General features: G+C 46.3%; 1 protein-coding gene across 7 annotated transcripts; it reads left to right on the forward strand.

Annotated features, from left to right (window-relative positions):
* The first annotated feature begins 700 nt into the window (after window positions 1-700).
* On the forward strand, window positions 701-16,922 carry LOC128418564 (membrane-spanning 4-domains subfamily A member 4A-like). 7 transcript variants are annotated; one of them, XM_053398347.1, is made up of 9 exons: window positions 701-846; window positions 1,211-1,368; window positions 5,543-5,658; window positions 6,734-6,892; window positions 11,199-11,315; window positions 12,211-12,267; window positions 13,838-14,017; window positions 15,342-15,461; window positions 16,356-16,922. In XM_053398347.1, the coding sequence occupies exons 4-9, from the start codon at window positions 6,779-6,781 to the stop codon at window positions 16,434-16,436; spliced, it is 669 nt and encodes a 222-aa protein (XP_053254322.1). In that variant the 5' UTR covers window positions 701-846; window positions 1,211-1,368; window positions 5,543-5,658; window positions 6,734-6,778; the 3' UTR covers window positions 16,437-16,922. The 7 variants fall into 7 exon arrangements, with proteins under 7 accessions (XP_053254322.1, XP_053254320.1, XP_053254323.1 ...); XM_053398345.1 differs by having other exon boundaries at window positions 701-813; XM_053398348.1 differs by having other exon boundaries at window positions 701-813; window positions 1,214-1,368.
* The last annotated feature ends 78 nt before the right edge of the window (window positions 16,923-17,000 follow it).

Here is a 17,000-nt window from a genome sequence, read left to right on the forward strand (position 1 = left end):
ACTTCTGTCTGATCCTGTCTCTCTCTCTCTCCCCCCTCCCTCCACCTCAAAACATCAATCTGACTAGGAAACTGGATGCGGAGTAAACTGTGATGTGAACGCTTTCTAAGAATGGCATTTGAGTCAGGGGCAGACAGCTTCATGAAAAGGAGTTTTTTTTTGGGGGGGGCATTGCAGGGCCCAGAATCCAAAAAGGTCACACGGGTCAGGTGAAGCCATCCCCACTCCCCCTCTGATGTGAATAACACCGTGCAGATGCAGTTTTTAAAAAAGAAGCAGGGGGGTCCACGACCTTTTAAGCTGCTAACGTAAACAGTACCCTTAGAACCGGTTCGTTTGCAAAACTCCGTTCAGAGTTCTCCCACGCAGAAAGCCAGTCTCGTCCCCCCACCCATCTCCTCTTTTGAGCTGCTTTGTTTTCAGTGGGGCGGTGGGACCGTTGCTGCTGCTGCTGCTGCTGTCGTTGGGCATGTGGGAGCCGGCAACTTTTGCTGCGACCTGCCTCAAATTGCGCAGGGGTCGCCCTAATCCCTGGATGGGGATTTCCCTCCCACCCTCCACCTCCTGACCAGCTCCCGATTTACGATGCCGCCTACGATTTCTTCCGGCAACGAATCGGTTAATAATAATGCCCACTTGCCAGGAGGAATGTGCTGGCAGAAGAGTAGCAGCCGCAGCTTTTGCGCTCTGGGTTCTCCGCACACGTGACGTGTGCTTGACCATGGGCATCGCGGGCGGAGAAGCAGATCAGACCTCTCTTCTGTCAATCGCCCTCGTTCTCCGGTGGGGTCCGGCTCAGAGGAGGGCTGGGAGGTGCGTGCAAAGGGGGTGGGGGCTTGCGGAGCGGTGAGTCGGCTTTGCAGCTGGCAGCAGGGCTGGGGGTGGGTAAGCCCATCCCCGATTTCCCTTCTGCCGTCTGAATCCTCCCACCAGCCGGAGGAAAAAACGAGGACAGCATCTCTCCTCCTGCCCGTTTCTACACTTAGCCTTGCCAGGGGGAAATCTCTGGCCTCCCAGTTACCAGGACGACCAACACAGTTGCCAATTTTTTGTTCTGGCCCCTGTGACTTTGACCTTAACCATAGTTTTGTTGGTTTGCGATTCGTCGGCTTCTCCCCGCCCCCCTCTTCATTTTTACCCCATCGCTGTGATAAATCATTAGACCAGGGGTAGGACTGGAAGTGGAGACATTCAGATCATGTATCCACAGCAGAGGAACAACGGCTGGGAGGAGTGCAGAAGGCCATGGTGCACCTGTAGTAGCAGAATTGGACACCTTCATCTGACTCACCTGCAATGAAATAGGTCTCTGCTGTTTCGGTCTACAGCCACAGCAGGCGTTGTAACTCTCCAGCTTCATCCTCAAAGGTACACCCTTCCATTGTCTCCTGAGACAGATAGATGCCAACAACAGGAATGTCCAGGGATGATGGGAATCACCCACTCTTTGCTAGTCCTGCAGATGCAGCTGTCTTTGATGGCATCTTCCCCCCTCCCCAACAGAGATGATTGACCTGTGGCCCTCCAGGAGTTGATTGAACAAATAATCATAGAATTGTAGAGTTGGAAGGGGCCCTGAGGATCAATTAGTCCAGTCCCCTGAAATACAGGAATTTGCAGTTTGTCCCATATGGGGCTCGAACCTACAACCTTGCTGTCATCAGCACCATGCTCTACTAACTGAGCTCTCCAGGCTGAAGGCCATCAAACAATCCATTTCTATGCCACTTAATTTAGTAAAAAATATACCTATAAGCGATGTACAGAAAACGGAAGCAGCAACAGACAACTTAAGATATTACAAAAATGCAGTTACGTATAAAGGTAAAGCTAAAGGGACCCCTGACCATTAGGTCCAGTTACGGACGACTCTGGGGTTGCAGCGCTCATCTCGCTTTATTGGCTGAGGGAGCCGGCATACAGCTTCCAGGTCATGTGGCCAGCATGACTAAGCCGCTACTGGTGAACCAGAGCAGCGCACGGAAACGCTGTTTACCTTCTCGCTGGAGTGGTGCCTATTAATCTACTTGCACTTTGACGTGCTTTCGAACTGCTAGGTTGGCAGGAGCAGGGACTGAGCAATGGGAGCTCACCCCGTCGCAGGGATTTGAACGGCAGACCTTCTGATCGGCAAGTTACTAACATATATTCATTTTCCTTCTGACACACATCCTCTCTCTCAGCCTCCGGGTTCTCACTCAGGCTCCAGACAAACTCTCAGCTCACCCACAAGTCTCACAATGAGAATTGCTACTGGAAACAGTGGACCTCACCTTTCGCTCTCACCCTAGACTTGCATTTTTATGGGCAGTCCGAAGGTGGATGCTACTTCCTCAGCTGGCCCACAGCCGTGCCCCATTCAGCTGCACCCTTAACACCCAGTTCTAGGTGTGGCAGGTTTGTTTTTCAGGGAGTAAGAAGGATGGGAAGAGGGCCCCCTTCCACTCACAGCTCTTTCTTCCTCCAGTGTCCTATCCTCCTCCAGCTGCCTGCAGACTCTACCTGGCAAGTAATTTGCAGTGAGCACCAAGGCAGTTCTTACTAGCCCCATTTGTCTGGCTCACCTGTTGCTGGACTCCAGCTCTCCCCAGTCCCGGGCAACATGCTCATTGGTCAGGTGGGATGAAGGTTCTAGTCCAGCAGCACCTGAGGGGGGAGGGCAGACAGGAGCAGTTGCCCCAACCCTCAGATACAAGGACCAGTGGGATGACTCCCAGAAGCAGAGGGAAAATTCTTTTTTAAAATGTTTTTATTTATATTTTTCAAGTTTATAAAAGGTAAAGGTAAAGGGACCCCTGACCATTAGGTCCAGTCATGGATGACTCTGGGGTTGCGGCGCTCATCTTGCTTTACTGGCCGAGGGAGCCGGCGTACAGCTTCCGGGTCATGTGGCCAGCATGACTAAGCCGCTTCTGGCAAACTAGAGCAGCGCACGGAAATGCTGTTTACCTTCCCGCTGGAGCGGTACCTATTTATCTACTTGCACTTTGACGTGATTTCGAACTGCTAGGTTGGCAGGAGCAGGGACTGAGCAATGGGAGCTTACCCCATTGCGGGGATTCGAACCGCCAACCTTCTGATCGGCAAGTCCTAGGCTCTGTGGTTTAACCCACAGCGCCACCCATGTCCCCCTTTCAAGTTTATACATTTCATTAATTTTACAATCAATTTAACATTTCAAAATTTGACTTCCCTCCCCCTCTTTCTGAGGTTCCTTAAATTAATTTTTTAATGTCTTCTGCATGTCCAAATTCATTTAACTCGCTCATTTAATTATCTACTGTAAATAGATACTCTTATAAAACTACAGGATATTACAATAGCCCTGCTGATGTTTTTATCTATTTACAATTTGTTTGTAAATATTCAATAAGCCATTTCCATTCTTTCATAAACAATTTGGTATCTTGATTTCTTATTCTTCCAGTAAGTTTTTGCCATTTCTGCATATTCCATAAGTTTTTGTATCCATTCTTCCTTTACTGGGACACCTGCTTCTTTCCACTTGTGGGCAAGTAACATTCTTGCAGGGGGCAAATTCGTGGAGGGAGAGCTCTATCAATTGTTACTAACCACAATTGCTATACAGTGGTACCTCGGGTTAAGAACTTAATTCATTCCAGAGGTCCGTTCTTAACCTGAAATGGTTCTTAACCTGAAGCGTGCTTTTGCTAATGGGGCCTCCTGCTGCCGCTGCGCTGCTGGCGTACGATTTCCGTTCTTATCCTGGGGCAAAGTTCTTAACCTGGAGCAACCACTTCCTGGATAGCGGAGTTTGTAACCTGAAGCGTCTGTAACCCGAGGTACCACTGTAGTGGCAAAGCTTCTGAATACCAGTGGCTGGAAACCACAGGAGGGCGAAGTGCTCTTGTGCTTGAATCCTGCTCCCACCTGGTTGGCCACTGCAAGAGCAGGATGCTGGACCGGATAGGCCATTGGCCCAATACAACAGCCTCTTCTTATAACTGCCTTATACTGAGTCAGATGAGCAGAGACCAGAAGAGATTGCCAGTGGTTCTCAATGGGTTTCCGACAGGGATCTCTCAGCCTTACATGGAGTGGTCAAGGATTGAACCCGGGACATTCTGCGTATATTGCAGGGGGTTGGACTAGATGATCCTGGGGTCCCTTCCAACTCTACAGATCTATGATTCTGTGCAAAGCAGATGGCTCTACCACAATCGGAACAATTTTGCTTTGCCTCCCAAACTTGCTTCTCTCCCCCGACCCCATGTCCCTGGTTTCAGTTCTGCATTTCTAATGGAAAGTTGGTTGCAACATGACACACAGCTGGCACGATGCTATGTAAGCCCAGATTACACAAGAGTCCCGAATATAGTGTTGTGCACAAATTAACCTTCGCAATAATTTTACACATTGTTCTTTTCCCGGTAAAGAGGAAGAAGCTTCTAGTTCTGTTGGCTGAGACACACACACACACACACACACACAGAGAGAGAGAGAGAGAGAGAGAGAGAGAGAGAGAGAGAGAGAGAGAGACTGGGTGATGTGCTGCCAATAACAGCTGAAACCAGAAGGGTGGGTTCTCTCACATTTCCTGCAGCTGTGGAACAGGACCTCGGAGTCCCGAAGACCCTTTCTCCTTCCCACAACTGACAAAAACCAGAATGAATGATGCAAAATGCTGTGGGTGGGTGGCAAATCGTGCAAAATAAGGGAGACCCTTTTAGAAGTTACTGTTTCAATGAACTGGAGCAGCGAAAAGAGTGTTGCATCTTAATGTGATGCAGCTGGGATAGTTAAACAAGAGAAAAAGCCAGTGTCTGCTCATGTCCCATGAGGATATGTTTGCTTCAATAAGCAAGAGCCATTTTCAATCCAGTGCTAGGCCTGTGTAGAGCTTGTGTGAGGCTTGAGGTGGGGATCTTGCTAGAATAAAGTTATAAACTCAAACAAAAAAGCAGCTAGTCCCTAGCAGGGTCCTCCCAGCTGGCCTGGCCCTCCAAAGCCCAGTGCAAGTGTACCCACCTACCACCCCCTTGCACTTTTTGACATTAAGAGCTGTTCGACAGTGGAACAGACTCCCACAAGAGGTGGTGGACTGTCCTTCCTTGGAGGTTTTTAAGCAGAGGTTGGATAGCCATCTGTCCTGGTTGCTTTAGCTGAGATTCCTTCATTGCAGAGGGTTGGACTAGACCTTCCAGGTCTAAGATTCCATGATTATATTCTATGAAACCTGAACTGAGCAAAATCTGCCCTATTGCTCAACATCTGTCCGGATCTGGTCTGTAAGCTCCGAGGGGCTCACTTGGGACTTCCTTTTGAGTAGGCACCCATAGGACTGTGCCACCAGCTTCAGTCAAGCTGTGGGGCTGGCAGGCAAAGATAAGGAGCCAAAGCTGGTTGCCCTCGATGGCCCTTTTCATTTCTAAGAATTGCTGCCTTTGATGGAGCTTTTCATTTCCAAGAATTGCAAGTTTCTGGATGTGAGCTGCTGTATAGTTCTTTTGTCTCGTGCTAGGGGGAATGTTCCTCTGGGCTCCCTTTCACTTCCCTTTCCCCCCTTCTTCTTCTTCTTCAGGTTCAGTCCTGCTAGCTAACCAGCAGCCCACTTGGCCAGGCCTCCTTTTACACTGATCACAGCATTCCTGGTGTCCTATGACACAACTGGTGCTCCTGGATGCAATCCAGAAAGAGGTATGGGATCAGCTTGAGGGGTGTGTGTGTGTGTCAGCATTGTCAGGGTTGGCAAAACATTGCCTTGGCTGCAGGGGAGGCAGGTGGGTGGTTTTGCAAAGAGGAGTCTCTGCCCGCCCTGTTTGCTTCTTCATTTTGGATCCCAGAGAACTTAAACACCAGCTTGCTTTACTCCAGCTTCTGGTGTGTAGGATTGCATCCAAGTCAGAGCAATGCAGGTGCCTGGAAACAGAATGGGAGAGTTCCAAATCTGCAATATCGTAAAGCCTTTATCATTCAGCACCCCCTGCCCTCACCCCAAGCAGAATGAATATCCTGTTTTTGAGCATTAAGAGCAGAAGGAGGTTGGGCAGTTTGGACTCCCAAGTTTGCTTGGGAGCATAGCTGTCAACCGTCCCTTATTTGGCCGGAAACTCCCTTATCCCAGCACTGTGTCTCGCTGCTGTCCCTTATTGATGATGTCCCATAAAATTCCCGGGTTTCAAAGGAAGCAGCTCCTCTCCCTCCCTCCCTGCCGGCCAGGGAGGAGGGAGGCTCCAACTGTGTTGCCTGGCTGCGTTGCTCACCCAATAAGGAGTCTAAGAACGACGGGGGAAGGGTGGAGCTTGCATGCCTTGTGCTGATCAAATTGGCCGCGTTGCCTGGGGACTCGCCTTTGCTCAGTGCTTCCCAGCGGAGAGGTGACGGTGGTTTTCCTTGCTGCATCCCCTTTGCCGGGTTGCTGCGCTGTGGGAAACACTGCTTGAGGTTTTGTTTGGCTGCTGGCTGGGCTTTCTGCCTTTGGCTCGGAGGGACTCAGAAGTCAAACATACCTGTGCTTGGAAAATCCCTTATTTTGACTGCTGGTCCCTTATTTTCAAATCTGTAAGTTGACAGCTATGCTTGGGAGGAGAGTGCCAAGTTCAGTTGGTGCTCTCGTTATCACTGCTCTCCATTATAGGGAGAAAGAAAGCCACCCTTCAGGTTATTATTATTATTATTATTATTATTCCTCCAAAAGGGGGCAATAATTCACTCCCCGCTCTCCCTCTCTTATTTTATCTTTCTCCCTTTTGATCTCCTCTTCCCGACACAGTTGCTGTTTTGAAAGTCTACAGAAGCCCACTCCCCAAACACCATCATGGATTCAACTCTGACTGCGCCACCATGGCCCTCCTCCTTGAGGGATGAGTCTGATGCTTCTGTGCCAAAATCAGTGAAGAAGTTTTATCGGGGTGAGCCATTGGCACTGGGGGTGAGTACAAAATATAGTGGGGGGGGGGAGAGATCATATTTGAATATACAGTGGCTAGTTAATGACTGCCTGCCTCCTTTGGCAGTTCCTTCCGTATGCCATATCAGAAATCCTGCTGTTGTTGTATGAGTTGCTGTCTACACAAACATCTGCTGAGGTATTTTTTTTTTTTGCAATGTAACAAGCTTTATTAATAGTCTTACAATACATTACAGTGGATGTTCGCAACCCGCAGCAGTCGCAACCCGCGTCTGCTCACGCCTGAATCATAGAATCATAGAATCATAGAATCATAGAATCATAGAGTTGGAAGAGACCACAAGGGCCATCGAGTCCAGCCCCCTGCCAAGCAGGAAACACCATCAGAGCACTCCTGACATCTGGTTGTCAAGCCTCTGCTTAAAGACCTCCAAAGAAGGAGACTCCACCACACTCCTTGGCAGCAAATTCCACTGTCGAACAGCTCTTACTGTCAGGAAGTTCTTCCTAATGTTTAGGTGGAATCTTCTTTCTTGTAGTTTGGATCCATTGCTCCGTGTCCGCTTCTCTGGAGCAGCAGAAAACAACCTTTCTCCCTCCTCTATGTGACATCCTTTTATATATTTGAACATGGCTATCATATCACCCCTTAGCCTCCTCTTCTCCAGGCTGGGTTGCGATTCAGTGCTTGTGCGTATGCGCAAAGCATGATTTAGCGCTTTTGCGCATGTGCGATCACCGAAACCCGGAAGTAACCCATTCCAGTACTTCCGGGTTTCGGCGGTCCGCAACCCAAATAAACACAACCTGAAGCGTCTGTAACCCGAGGTATGACTGTACATATATATAGTATATCTCATAGAGTTGAGATTTCAATCATATACACGCGTGCGCGCACACACACAAAACATATACTTGTCTTTTCTTACATAGTTATAAACCTCAGGCTGTGTTTATGCTACTTTTTATGCGGTTATTAACAAAGATTATTAACAAAAATTAACATCTGCTGAGTTCTACGTGACATGCTCACAGGTAAATGGGGATTGGACTGCAGCCCACATGAACATTAAAAAGAAGAAGGAAGATATCGTTTTGACATAAGCCTTCCTTAATCCTGAGGCAACATAAAAGTTTATAGGATTCCCCACCCCTGCTTTTTTAAAATAAAAAATAATAATTATTGAACAAGCAGAGTCTTAAAATACATGCAATACCAGCAAACATAGAAATTATTGAGAGTATACATACAAAAGAACAAAAATAAAGCAAAAAAGAAAAAGGGAGGGAGAGAAAGAAAAAGGAAAGAAAGAAGAATAAAAGTATGAATAGAGTAAAAAACATAGTAATATCTCATATTTCAGTCAGCAAAGAAAAGAAACTTCCGACTATACCCATTGTACTAATTTTCAAATAAACTATTATTTACACAGTTACATAACATTGTTTTTTGTTAACTTAATTTAACTTTATCTAACATGTACTTTGTATTACAAGGCTCATTCAACATCTGTCAGAAAACTTTTACTATTGCAGTACCCTTTGAGATATTCCTTAATTATAAACCAACCCTTATTTACTTCTTGTATTGTGTTTCCTCTTATTGAGCCCGTTCTCCTTGCTAATTGTAAGTACTCTATCAATTTGGCTTGCCATTCGATCTTTGAGGGGATGGTGTCGCTTTTCCATTTGCTATTAAAATCCTTGTTGCAGTTGAGGCATACATGAATAGCCCCACCCCTGCTTTAAACGCAGAGATGTGGCACTATTTGGTCTATGTGGTTAAATACACATTGTGCATTTATGGGACAATGCAACACTACACTCTTCATTACTGCATTTTGATATTTTCTTGGAAGCTGCCCAGAGTGGCTGGGGAAGTCCAGTCAGATGGGCGGGGTATAAATTAATAATAATAATAATAATAATAATAATAATAATAATAATAATCTCATTTCAGAACAATCTCCCCTTGCTTCCCTTGCACACTGTTTTAGGGGGTTTTCCAGAACCCTTAGAGTCAATGGGGGATGTGGAGGGCGAGTGGGCAGGAGAAAACCCCATAGTATTAGTGGGAGTCCCTGCACTGGCTTCCACTAGCACCATTGCTCCCCCCCAAAAAAAAAATATCATGAGAAATGTAGTTTACCTCTCACAGAACAGCGTTAGGAACTGAGATATGAAAGCAAGGAACTAAATGGCACCTTAAACCTAGGTTATGGGCGCAACAATGAAATGCCTAGGTGCGCTTTTTTATAACAAGAATTCAAAGCCGAAGATGAACTGCAGCTAAAATTTTGTGCTCATTTTTCACATGGTCTAGTCCTTTTCCTTCCTCCCACCACCCTGATATTCTTAAGAGGGTCTCTTCCCCAGTCTTCAGAGAGCGCAGTATCTGAAAGTGGGGAGGCAGAAAAAGCTCCTCCTTTCCTTCCACTCTGCAGTTTTAATCCGATATCTTAGGCATGGTACTGTGCCCAGAGCTCAGAAACTGCTCATGCTAATGAAATTCCATGTCACGGAATGCGCCTAGAACAATGGGAGCTTTGAACACTGTCACAGAACTATAATTCCCTGCACTCTTCAACTTGGCTTCAAATGTATGGTGCTTCTTTATGCCGGAGCAAATAATCCTTCCATGTGACGAGTCAAACAAGAATCTGAGTCTGAGAAATGGGCTGGAAAGGTGCTCCACTGCAGTTGCTGTATATGTTGCTAATAATAATAATAATAATAATAATAATAATAATAATAATAATAATAATAATTCTGCCCTGACCCTGGTACATTTCGTTAAAAGGCCATGCTATGACCACAGTTACAGCTGACGACTGTCCACTGCTGCATAATGAAGCACAAAGGACTTAATGAAGCTTAAAAATACTGAAGGACAGGCAGGGGTCAAACTTAGGTCAAACACTGGTGGGTTTGTAGTGGACCTGTGACCTCAGTAACTGCCCCAGCAATTCAGCCAATATCTGGGACAGTCCTGTGCCTAACTTGGCAAAGCTTGTAAGAGCGCTCAGCCCTGCCACCCTGGCAATTAGACCAGTGCCTCTGTTTCCGTTTCTGAGCAGAAATTCCCTCCTCATCTCCCTGTTGTTTGCTTCACACAGCCACCAAACGCTTCCCTCCCTCCCTTTTTGGCTTGGGGGCAGCTGCTGCCAAGGGTGACCCTGCATGATTGCAAATTTGCATCTCCACCCCCCCCCATCTTCAAGGCTAACATCAGTACAGGGGGTAATTTGAAGCCTGGAGCCAGTAGGCAAACTAAGGCCCAGGGGCTGGATCCGGCCCAATCACCTTCTCAATCTGGTTCGCGGATGGTCACCATGTTTTTACATGAGTAGAATGTGTGCTTTTATTTTAAATGCATCTCTGGGTTATTTGTGGGGCATAGGAATTCATTCATTTCCCCCCCCAAAAAATATAGTCTGGCCTCCCACAAGGTCTGATGGACAGTGGACTGGCAACCTGTGTGTCTTAGTAAGCAACTTGTGATATTTTAAGGGTTTAGGATAAAAACCCAAGCTAGAATGAGTTGGCTCTGCCTGCCATTGGCTCTGTGCAAGGTTGGAATGGATGACTTTCAGGCTCCCTTCCAACTCTACGATTCTGTGATCCTGCCTGCACCTGCTGTGGCCTGTCCACCTTCTGCCCTACCAACCACCACACCCCAGAGCTGTCCTCGTGAGCCTGTTTATTTGCCTTCCCCGGTCTGATGTTTGAACTGCAACCACCAGGAAGTCCAAAAAATCTACTGCCTGTCTCCTCAGACTGAGTTCAGAGGGACTTCCTCCCAAGTAAGTGCATTGAGGATTGCAGACTTTGGTCCTGATTTCCCTGGCCATGAGCTGTTGGTGGCTCCTTTGAGCATTTCTGTTTTGTTCCAAAGACTCAAGACTACCTTACACGTTATCTTAAGTTTATCCAGTGGCAAACTTTGGCCTTTAAAATTTCAGTGTCGCCCAATGTCGTGCAATGCTAAAATTCAGCTCCCTGCTGCCTCTCATCTTCCATGGCTTGTTATTGTTGCAGCATCCTTTGCGGGCTGCCTCTGGTTTGGCCCTTGGAAGCTCTCAGTTGTAGATATGTGATGATTATAAGGATATTGCTGGAGTCCATTGATGTTTATAGGCACCCTGTAGGTTAGTTATCCTATGGGCAGCAAGCAGGTAGCAGCAGCAGAAGAAGATTCACGCCTCTTCTGCACCCCTTGGAGAAGGCATTCATGCCAGAAAAACATCAAGATCTGAAGTGATCTTTATTTGCTCTGTGGGTAGAAAGTGTGGTGATGCTAAAACCTGGTTTTATGTTTTCTTTGCAGATCACACAGATCCTCCTCGGAATCACGCACATTGCATTTGGAGCTGTGTTTAACCTAATGGACGATCACAGAGGATCTTACATTGCTATAGAACAACCACTCTGGGCTGGAATCTTGGTAATTCTACATATAATATCTCTCTGTGTTAACCCCCCCCCCCAGCAACATTAAAAAAGCAAAACAGTTCCTTCAGGATTCACCTGAGAGTAAGGCAGAGATGAAAATATCAGTGACCACATTATTACATGAGCACTGTTCCACAGCATTTGATATTTTCATTTACATATTCATTCGAAATAAGTTGGGTTTATGAAGCAATTCTATATCTTCCCACCACGCTGACGAAGAATTATACGAAACAGTAGTCAATATCCGGAATCACTGTTCTTCACTTCATTTAAAGGTTTTCAGAGACTTTGAGACTAAAGATTTCATTTTGGACTTGTTATGGTTTGAAGGAATTCTATAAAAGATTGACTAATGCGTATGTACATGGTCATTGTGTTGCCTAGACATTGCTGACGTTCTCTTTGCAACACAGGGGTTTGTTTGGTTACTTACCGGTACATCTTGCTTTCTAGGCAGGGACCCAATGAAGAAGCAGGCAGTGGCATCTGGTGCTCCACCCTCTCCCACTCTCTGTTGTTTGGTCCAATGTGACAGGTAGCTGGATGCAGCAGTGGTGAGGAGGAGGAGGTCCAGGGGCCTTGTTCCGACATGACCCCTGCTAAGATAAGAGCTCTTGGAAGATGCCTGAACTTGCCAACCCTTGATACCAACTATTGATGCCTGCCGTGTAAGGAAGTGTGCTGAGTTAGAGGCAGAGAGAGATTGGAAAAGGCCCACAATGGGGAACTGCAAACTACAAGAGCCTCCCTGCCACAGTGATTAGTGTGTTACACTAAGACTGGGAAACTGTGGTTTGCATTCAACTTACCGGTACCTTCTACATATGAGAAAATGCCTTGTAATCTTGTTCATTGTTTCTGTCTTCCTCTCCCATGTCTTACAGTACATCATTTCGGGATCTCTGTCTGTGGCAGCTGCCAGGAACCCCAAAGTGCCAATGGTAACTAATTTGTTTTCGGGCACACACATCTGTGTGACATGACGGGAGGTGAAGCACACAGTTGGTGACGTCTTCTGCTTGCCATTTAAGGCTCCCTCCTGGAATTCCTGGTCTGAAGCTATCATGCCCAACCTCATGCGTTTTCCCCGAGGAAGTTCTGTGGATTACTTTATGAGGTTTAGGAACTTGGCTCAGGTGAAGCGTCAGATTGGATTGACACAACGTTAGAAACGGAGGGGAAATTTGATTCAGTATGCACCAAAAGCTGAATGTATAAAATCGGCACTTTCTGAAATGATATGCATTTGAAAGCTACAGATATCCTTTTAAATCTGCACTTAGTTGAATTTTGCAATGCGCTTCTCCAACCACCCAGTGTTTAGGAAAATGCATTTATTAGGAGAATGTGCATAAAGATGAAGATATTAGGACATTGTCAGCTTTTCTATCGCACACAATGATTTCCCTCTACTCCATATTTTGGGTTCAACTACACACTTAAAAAAAGAAGTCCTGCCCCAATCTCAGACAACTCATAGCTGGTCAGCTGCAGCTGGTTAGAATCTGATAGTTTTTAACATTGTTTTAAAAAAATATTGTGGGATATTTCCAAAGCAAAGGATATCTACCCATATAAGTCCAAAGCTGAAATGGGTGCTATTGTCCCACAATGGAACCTGCCCTCCCCACCTCATGTGAAACTCAAGGGGTGGGGCTCTGCATCAGTGTATTGCGACACCATAGGATGTCCCCAGAAGCCCCATCTGTGTCCTGTTCTGGGCGCCACAATTTAAGAAGGATATTGACAAGCTGGAACATGTGCAGAGAAGGGCAACCAAGATGATCAAGGGTCTGGAAACCAAGTCTTTTGAGGGAGTTGGGTGTGTTTAGTCTGGATAAGAGGAGATATAATACCAGGCAGATTGTTGTTTAGTCGTTTAGTCGTGTCCGACTCTTCGTGACCCCATGGACCAGAGCACGCCAGGCATTCTTGTCTTCCACTGCCTGCCACAGTTTGGTCAAACTCATGCTGGTAGCTTCGAGAACACTGTCCAACCATCTCGTCCTCTGTCGTCCCCTTCTCCTTGTGCCCTCAATCTTTCCCAACATCAGGGTCTTTTCCAGGGAGTCTTGTCTTCTCATGAGGTGGCCAAAGTATTGGAGCGTCTCAGGGCTATTGTCACCATTGTAGAGGTCAACAGAGCTAGAATTGCTTAATGCAGGAGTAGTTAACCTAAGGTCCAGGGGCCCGATGCGGCCCAATTACCTTTTAAATTTGGCCCGCGGATGGTCCGGGTATCAGTGTGTTGTTACATGAGTAGAATGTGTCCTTTTATTTAAAATGCATCTCTGGGTTATTTGTGGGGCCTGCTTGGTGTTTTTACATGAGTAGGATGTATGCTTTTATTTTAAATGCATCTCTGGGTTATTTGTGGGGCATAGGAATTCGTTCTCTTTCCCCCCGCAAAATATAGTCCGGCCCACCACATGGTCTGAGGGACTCTTGGCTTAATTAAATAATGTTATATCATTGCTTAATGAAACAATGTTATATGTCACCCATTTTTAGGTGAAAGGCATGCTTGGAATGAACGTGGTGAGTTCTGTGGCAGCCAGCGTTGGAATTATGTCTCTCTGTTTCCAATTGGAATTTTACTCACCAGGATGGGAAGCAGAATACTTTTGCCATTATGAGTATTCAGGCAATACTACACTGTCAGAGTGCATTAAAACTCACATGCTCCCTTGGGTAAGTGCAGGTCTCACCAATACTGAGGGTGCTAGCAAACCGTTGTTATTTTGGGGCGATATTCCAGGAGCACCCCGGCCAATTGAGGTTGTACCATTAAAGTGGATTTAGAGTTCACAGGCCACAAACCCACTTCCTCCAAAGATGATACTTTGCAAGAAGGAAAGCAATGGATAAACGTACTGGGAAGTGTGGGGAAACGCTTGAGGCAAAGTTTGAGTGAATGCTGAATAAATGGCCAACATTGTCCAATCTCCCTGCAAAGGGAGGAGGAGGAGGGACACAGAACAGGGTGAAACAGGGTGCCTTAGCTCCTGGAGGGTCCTGTCCGTGAAGAGAGGAAGTAATTTGTGTCACTAATATAATCTCTCGTAATCATTAGCAGAAGTGAAACTAGGCTTTCTTTCACCCAGGTCAAAGACCCAGTTTGGCACACACAGACCCCACATGCATTTGTTTACACACACAGGCTGGGAGCCTCTGGTGGCTTCAAAAAACCTGGCTCACTGCCCTGTAGCTACAGCACTGGCTTTGAAATAACCAGAACAACAGATGGGGAATAGTGATTACTTTGATTTTGGAATTACGTACATTTGGTGCATTTTGCATTGTCCCAGCGACACTTAAGCAATTGCAAGACTTGTGGGTTCTTGAGGTAGGCAGCCAAGTTAGTCTGCTGCCCCCCCGGTGTCCGGGGGCACTGGGTATCTGTGTGCATTATTATTTTTGCTCTTGTATCCCACCTGATCACTAATAACAACAACAACAATAATAATAATTTATTATTTATACCCCGCCCATCTGACTGGGTTTCCCCAGCTACTCTGGGCGGCTTCCAACAAAACACTAAAATACAACAACCTATTAAACATTAAAAGCTTCCCTAAACAGGGCTGCCTTCAGAAGTCTTCTAAAAGTTTGGTAGTTATTTTTCTCTTTGACATCTGGTGGGAGGGCGTTCCCCAGGGTGGGTGCCACTACCGAGAAGGCCTTCTGCCTGGTTCCCTGTAACTTGGCTTCTCACAGGGAGGGAACTGCCAGAAGGCCCTCGGCGCTGGACCTCAGTGTTTGGGCAGAACGATGGAGGTGGAGACACTCGTTCAGGTCTCCAAGGAGCTCGCGGTGGTCTACATCCTCACAACAACCCTGTGGGGTTGAAGGGCTGGGCTGAAAGAGATGACTTGGCCAAAGGCACCTGGCAAGTGGGGATTTGAACCCCGGACTGCCAGGTCCTAGCCTGAGACTCTTTGAAATACACCTATAGACAAGCATACACCTTGCTGGAGGGTAATTCCCTTTGCTGGGCTCTCTGCTTCATCGACAGAACATGTTGTATGGAATCCTGGCTGTCTTCCTGGTATTCAACATCCTTGAGTTTTGCATCGCTATCTCCACCGCTGCGTTCGGGTGCAAGACTGTTTGCCAGGACAACTACACCGAAACGGTAACATTGAAAAGAGAGTGGGGTTTGGTAACCAGAGCAGGCAGAGATTCAGTGACAGGGTCCTAAAATAAGGGGTATTGTAGAATAACGATATTCCATGTTGGGGCTGGAAGTCTGCCTCTAAAACTCTTAGCTCATTGTTCCTGAAATATACTCAGAGTCCTGTAGTGATTTCATGCTCTTTATTGCAGCTTGTAAAACAGTGATTGAATTGCCCCCCAAACCTCAGGCTTTTATATACATTATTTACACAATGAGTCCCATCTGATTGGCTGATTCTGCTTCCCTCCTGGAGCCTGATTGGTCTTCTCCTGCAAGCCAATCAGTTGTTGCATTCTACGATCCTACCAGCCTAATTAACTTCTTCCTGGAGCCTGATTGGTCTTCTCCTGCAAGCCAATCAGTTGTTGTATTCTAGGATCCTACTTGCCTATTGTTCTAGGATCCAAGGTTAGTACATAACAGCTCCTAAGCTCCCATTGCAGTGTGAAACAGATGTATCTAGCTAGAGAGAATTGGTTTGCTGTCAGCACTATGGACTAGAAAACCACCTAGCAGCACCATCAAGATCCTGAAATACTCGGGGAACCTCCATGGATGCAAAAGGCTTCCTGCTGCAGATTGTTACCTTGAAGGCAGCTGAAACAGTGATGGAACTGAGGGCTGAGCTAGCAGACTCATCCTGACAGCCTCCCTAGGTGCTGATTGTGGGTGGAAGGGCTGTGGCTCAGTGATACAGCATCTGCTTTGCATCTAGGAGGTCCCAAGTCCAACCCCCCACAGCCCTTCCCTTATTTATCAAGAGCCAAACTTCGTTGTTGTTATTCAGAAGCTGAGCATCACAGTAAATGCACAGCAAGGCTGATTTTACTCTTGGAGTATTCTTTTCTGCAGGTTGTGGTGGTTTACCAGAATGCGACCCCAGGCGATGCTCTTGGTCTTCCAGCTGCTTGCAAGGATCCCGATTCCCCCTGATTTGCTTCCTCTTCCACCCTCCTTGACTGCAATCTCCTTCTGCAATGTTAAGAGCAAAAAAAGGATGAATGTGTACTTATGCGCCAAGCAGCTTTACTGGCTAGAACAAGATTGTTTTCGTAACCAGAGGAATACAATGGAACTATTTTGATAATGCGGCGTGGACATTTCTTTTTTGATAGAAGGGCAGCTTTGTAACTTTGAACTGACCTTTTAAAAGTAGATCAGGGGACTATAAGAAACCGGTCAATGGGAGCCCTTAAAACAAAAGGGGTCATTTTTAACAAATACAGTAGTAAAGATTTTCAAAACAAACTATAGCGAATGTTGCATTGCCTAACTATTCATCACCTGAGGGGAAGAAGAAGAAAGATTGCAAATAAGATGTGGGCTGATTGGACGAATAAATACCATTGAAATTGCACTAGATATCTTGCAGCAAGATATGAATGGGAAAAGGAAATATTATACGAATGTATTATGCTTTGTTCACTGTTTCTGGTCATCTGTTTTCAGATAGCTTTGTGTGTTCCCAGCATCTAACACAGGGATTCTGACATGCTA

The sequence above is a fragment of the Podarcis raffonei genome, chromosome 8, assembly GCF_027172205.1.
Source record: "Podarcis raffonei isolate rPodRaf1 chromosome 8, rPodRaf1.pri, whole genome shotgun sequence".
Classification (NCBI taxonomy): Eukaryota; Metazoa; Chordata; class Lepidosauria; order Squamata; family Lacertidae; genus Podarcis; species Podarcis raffonei.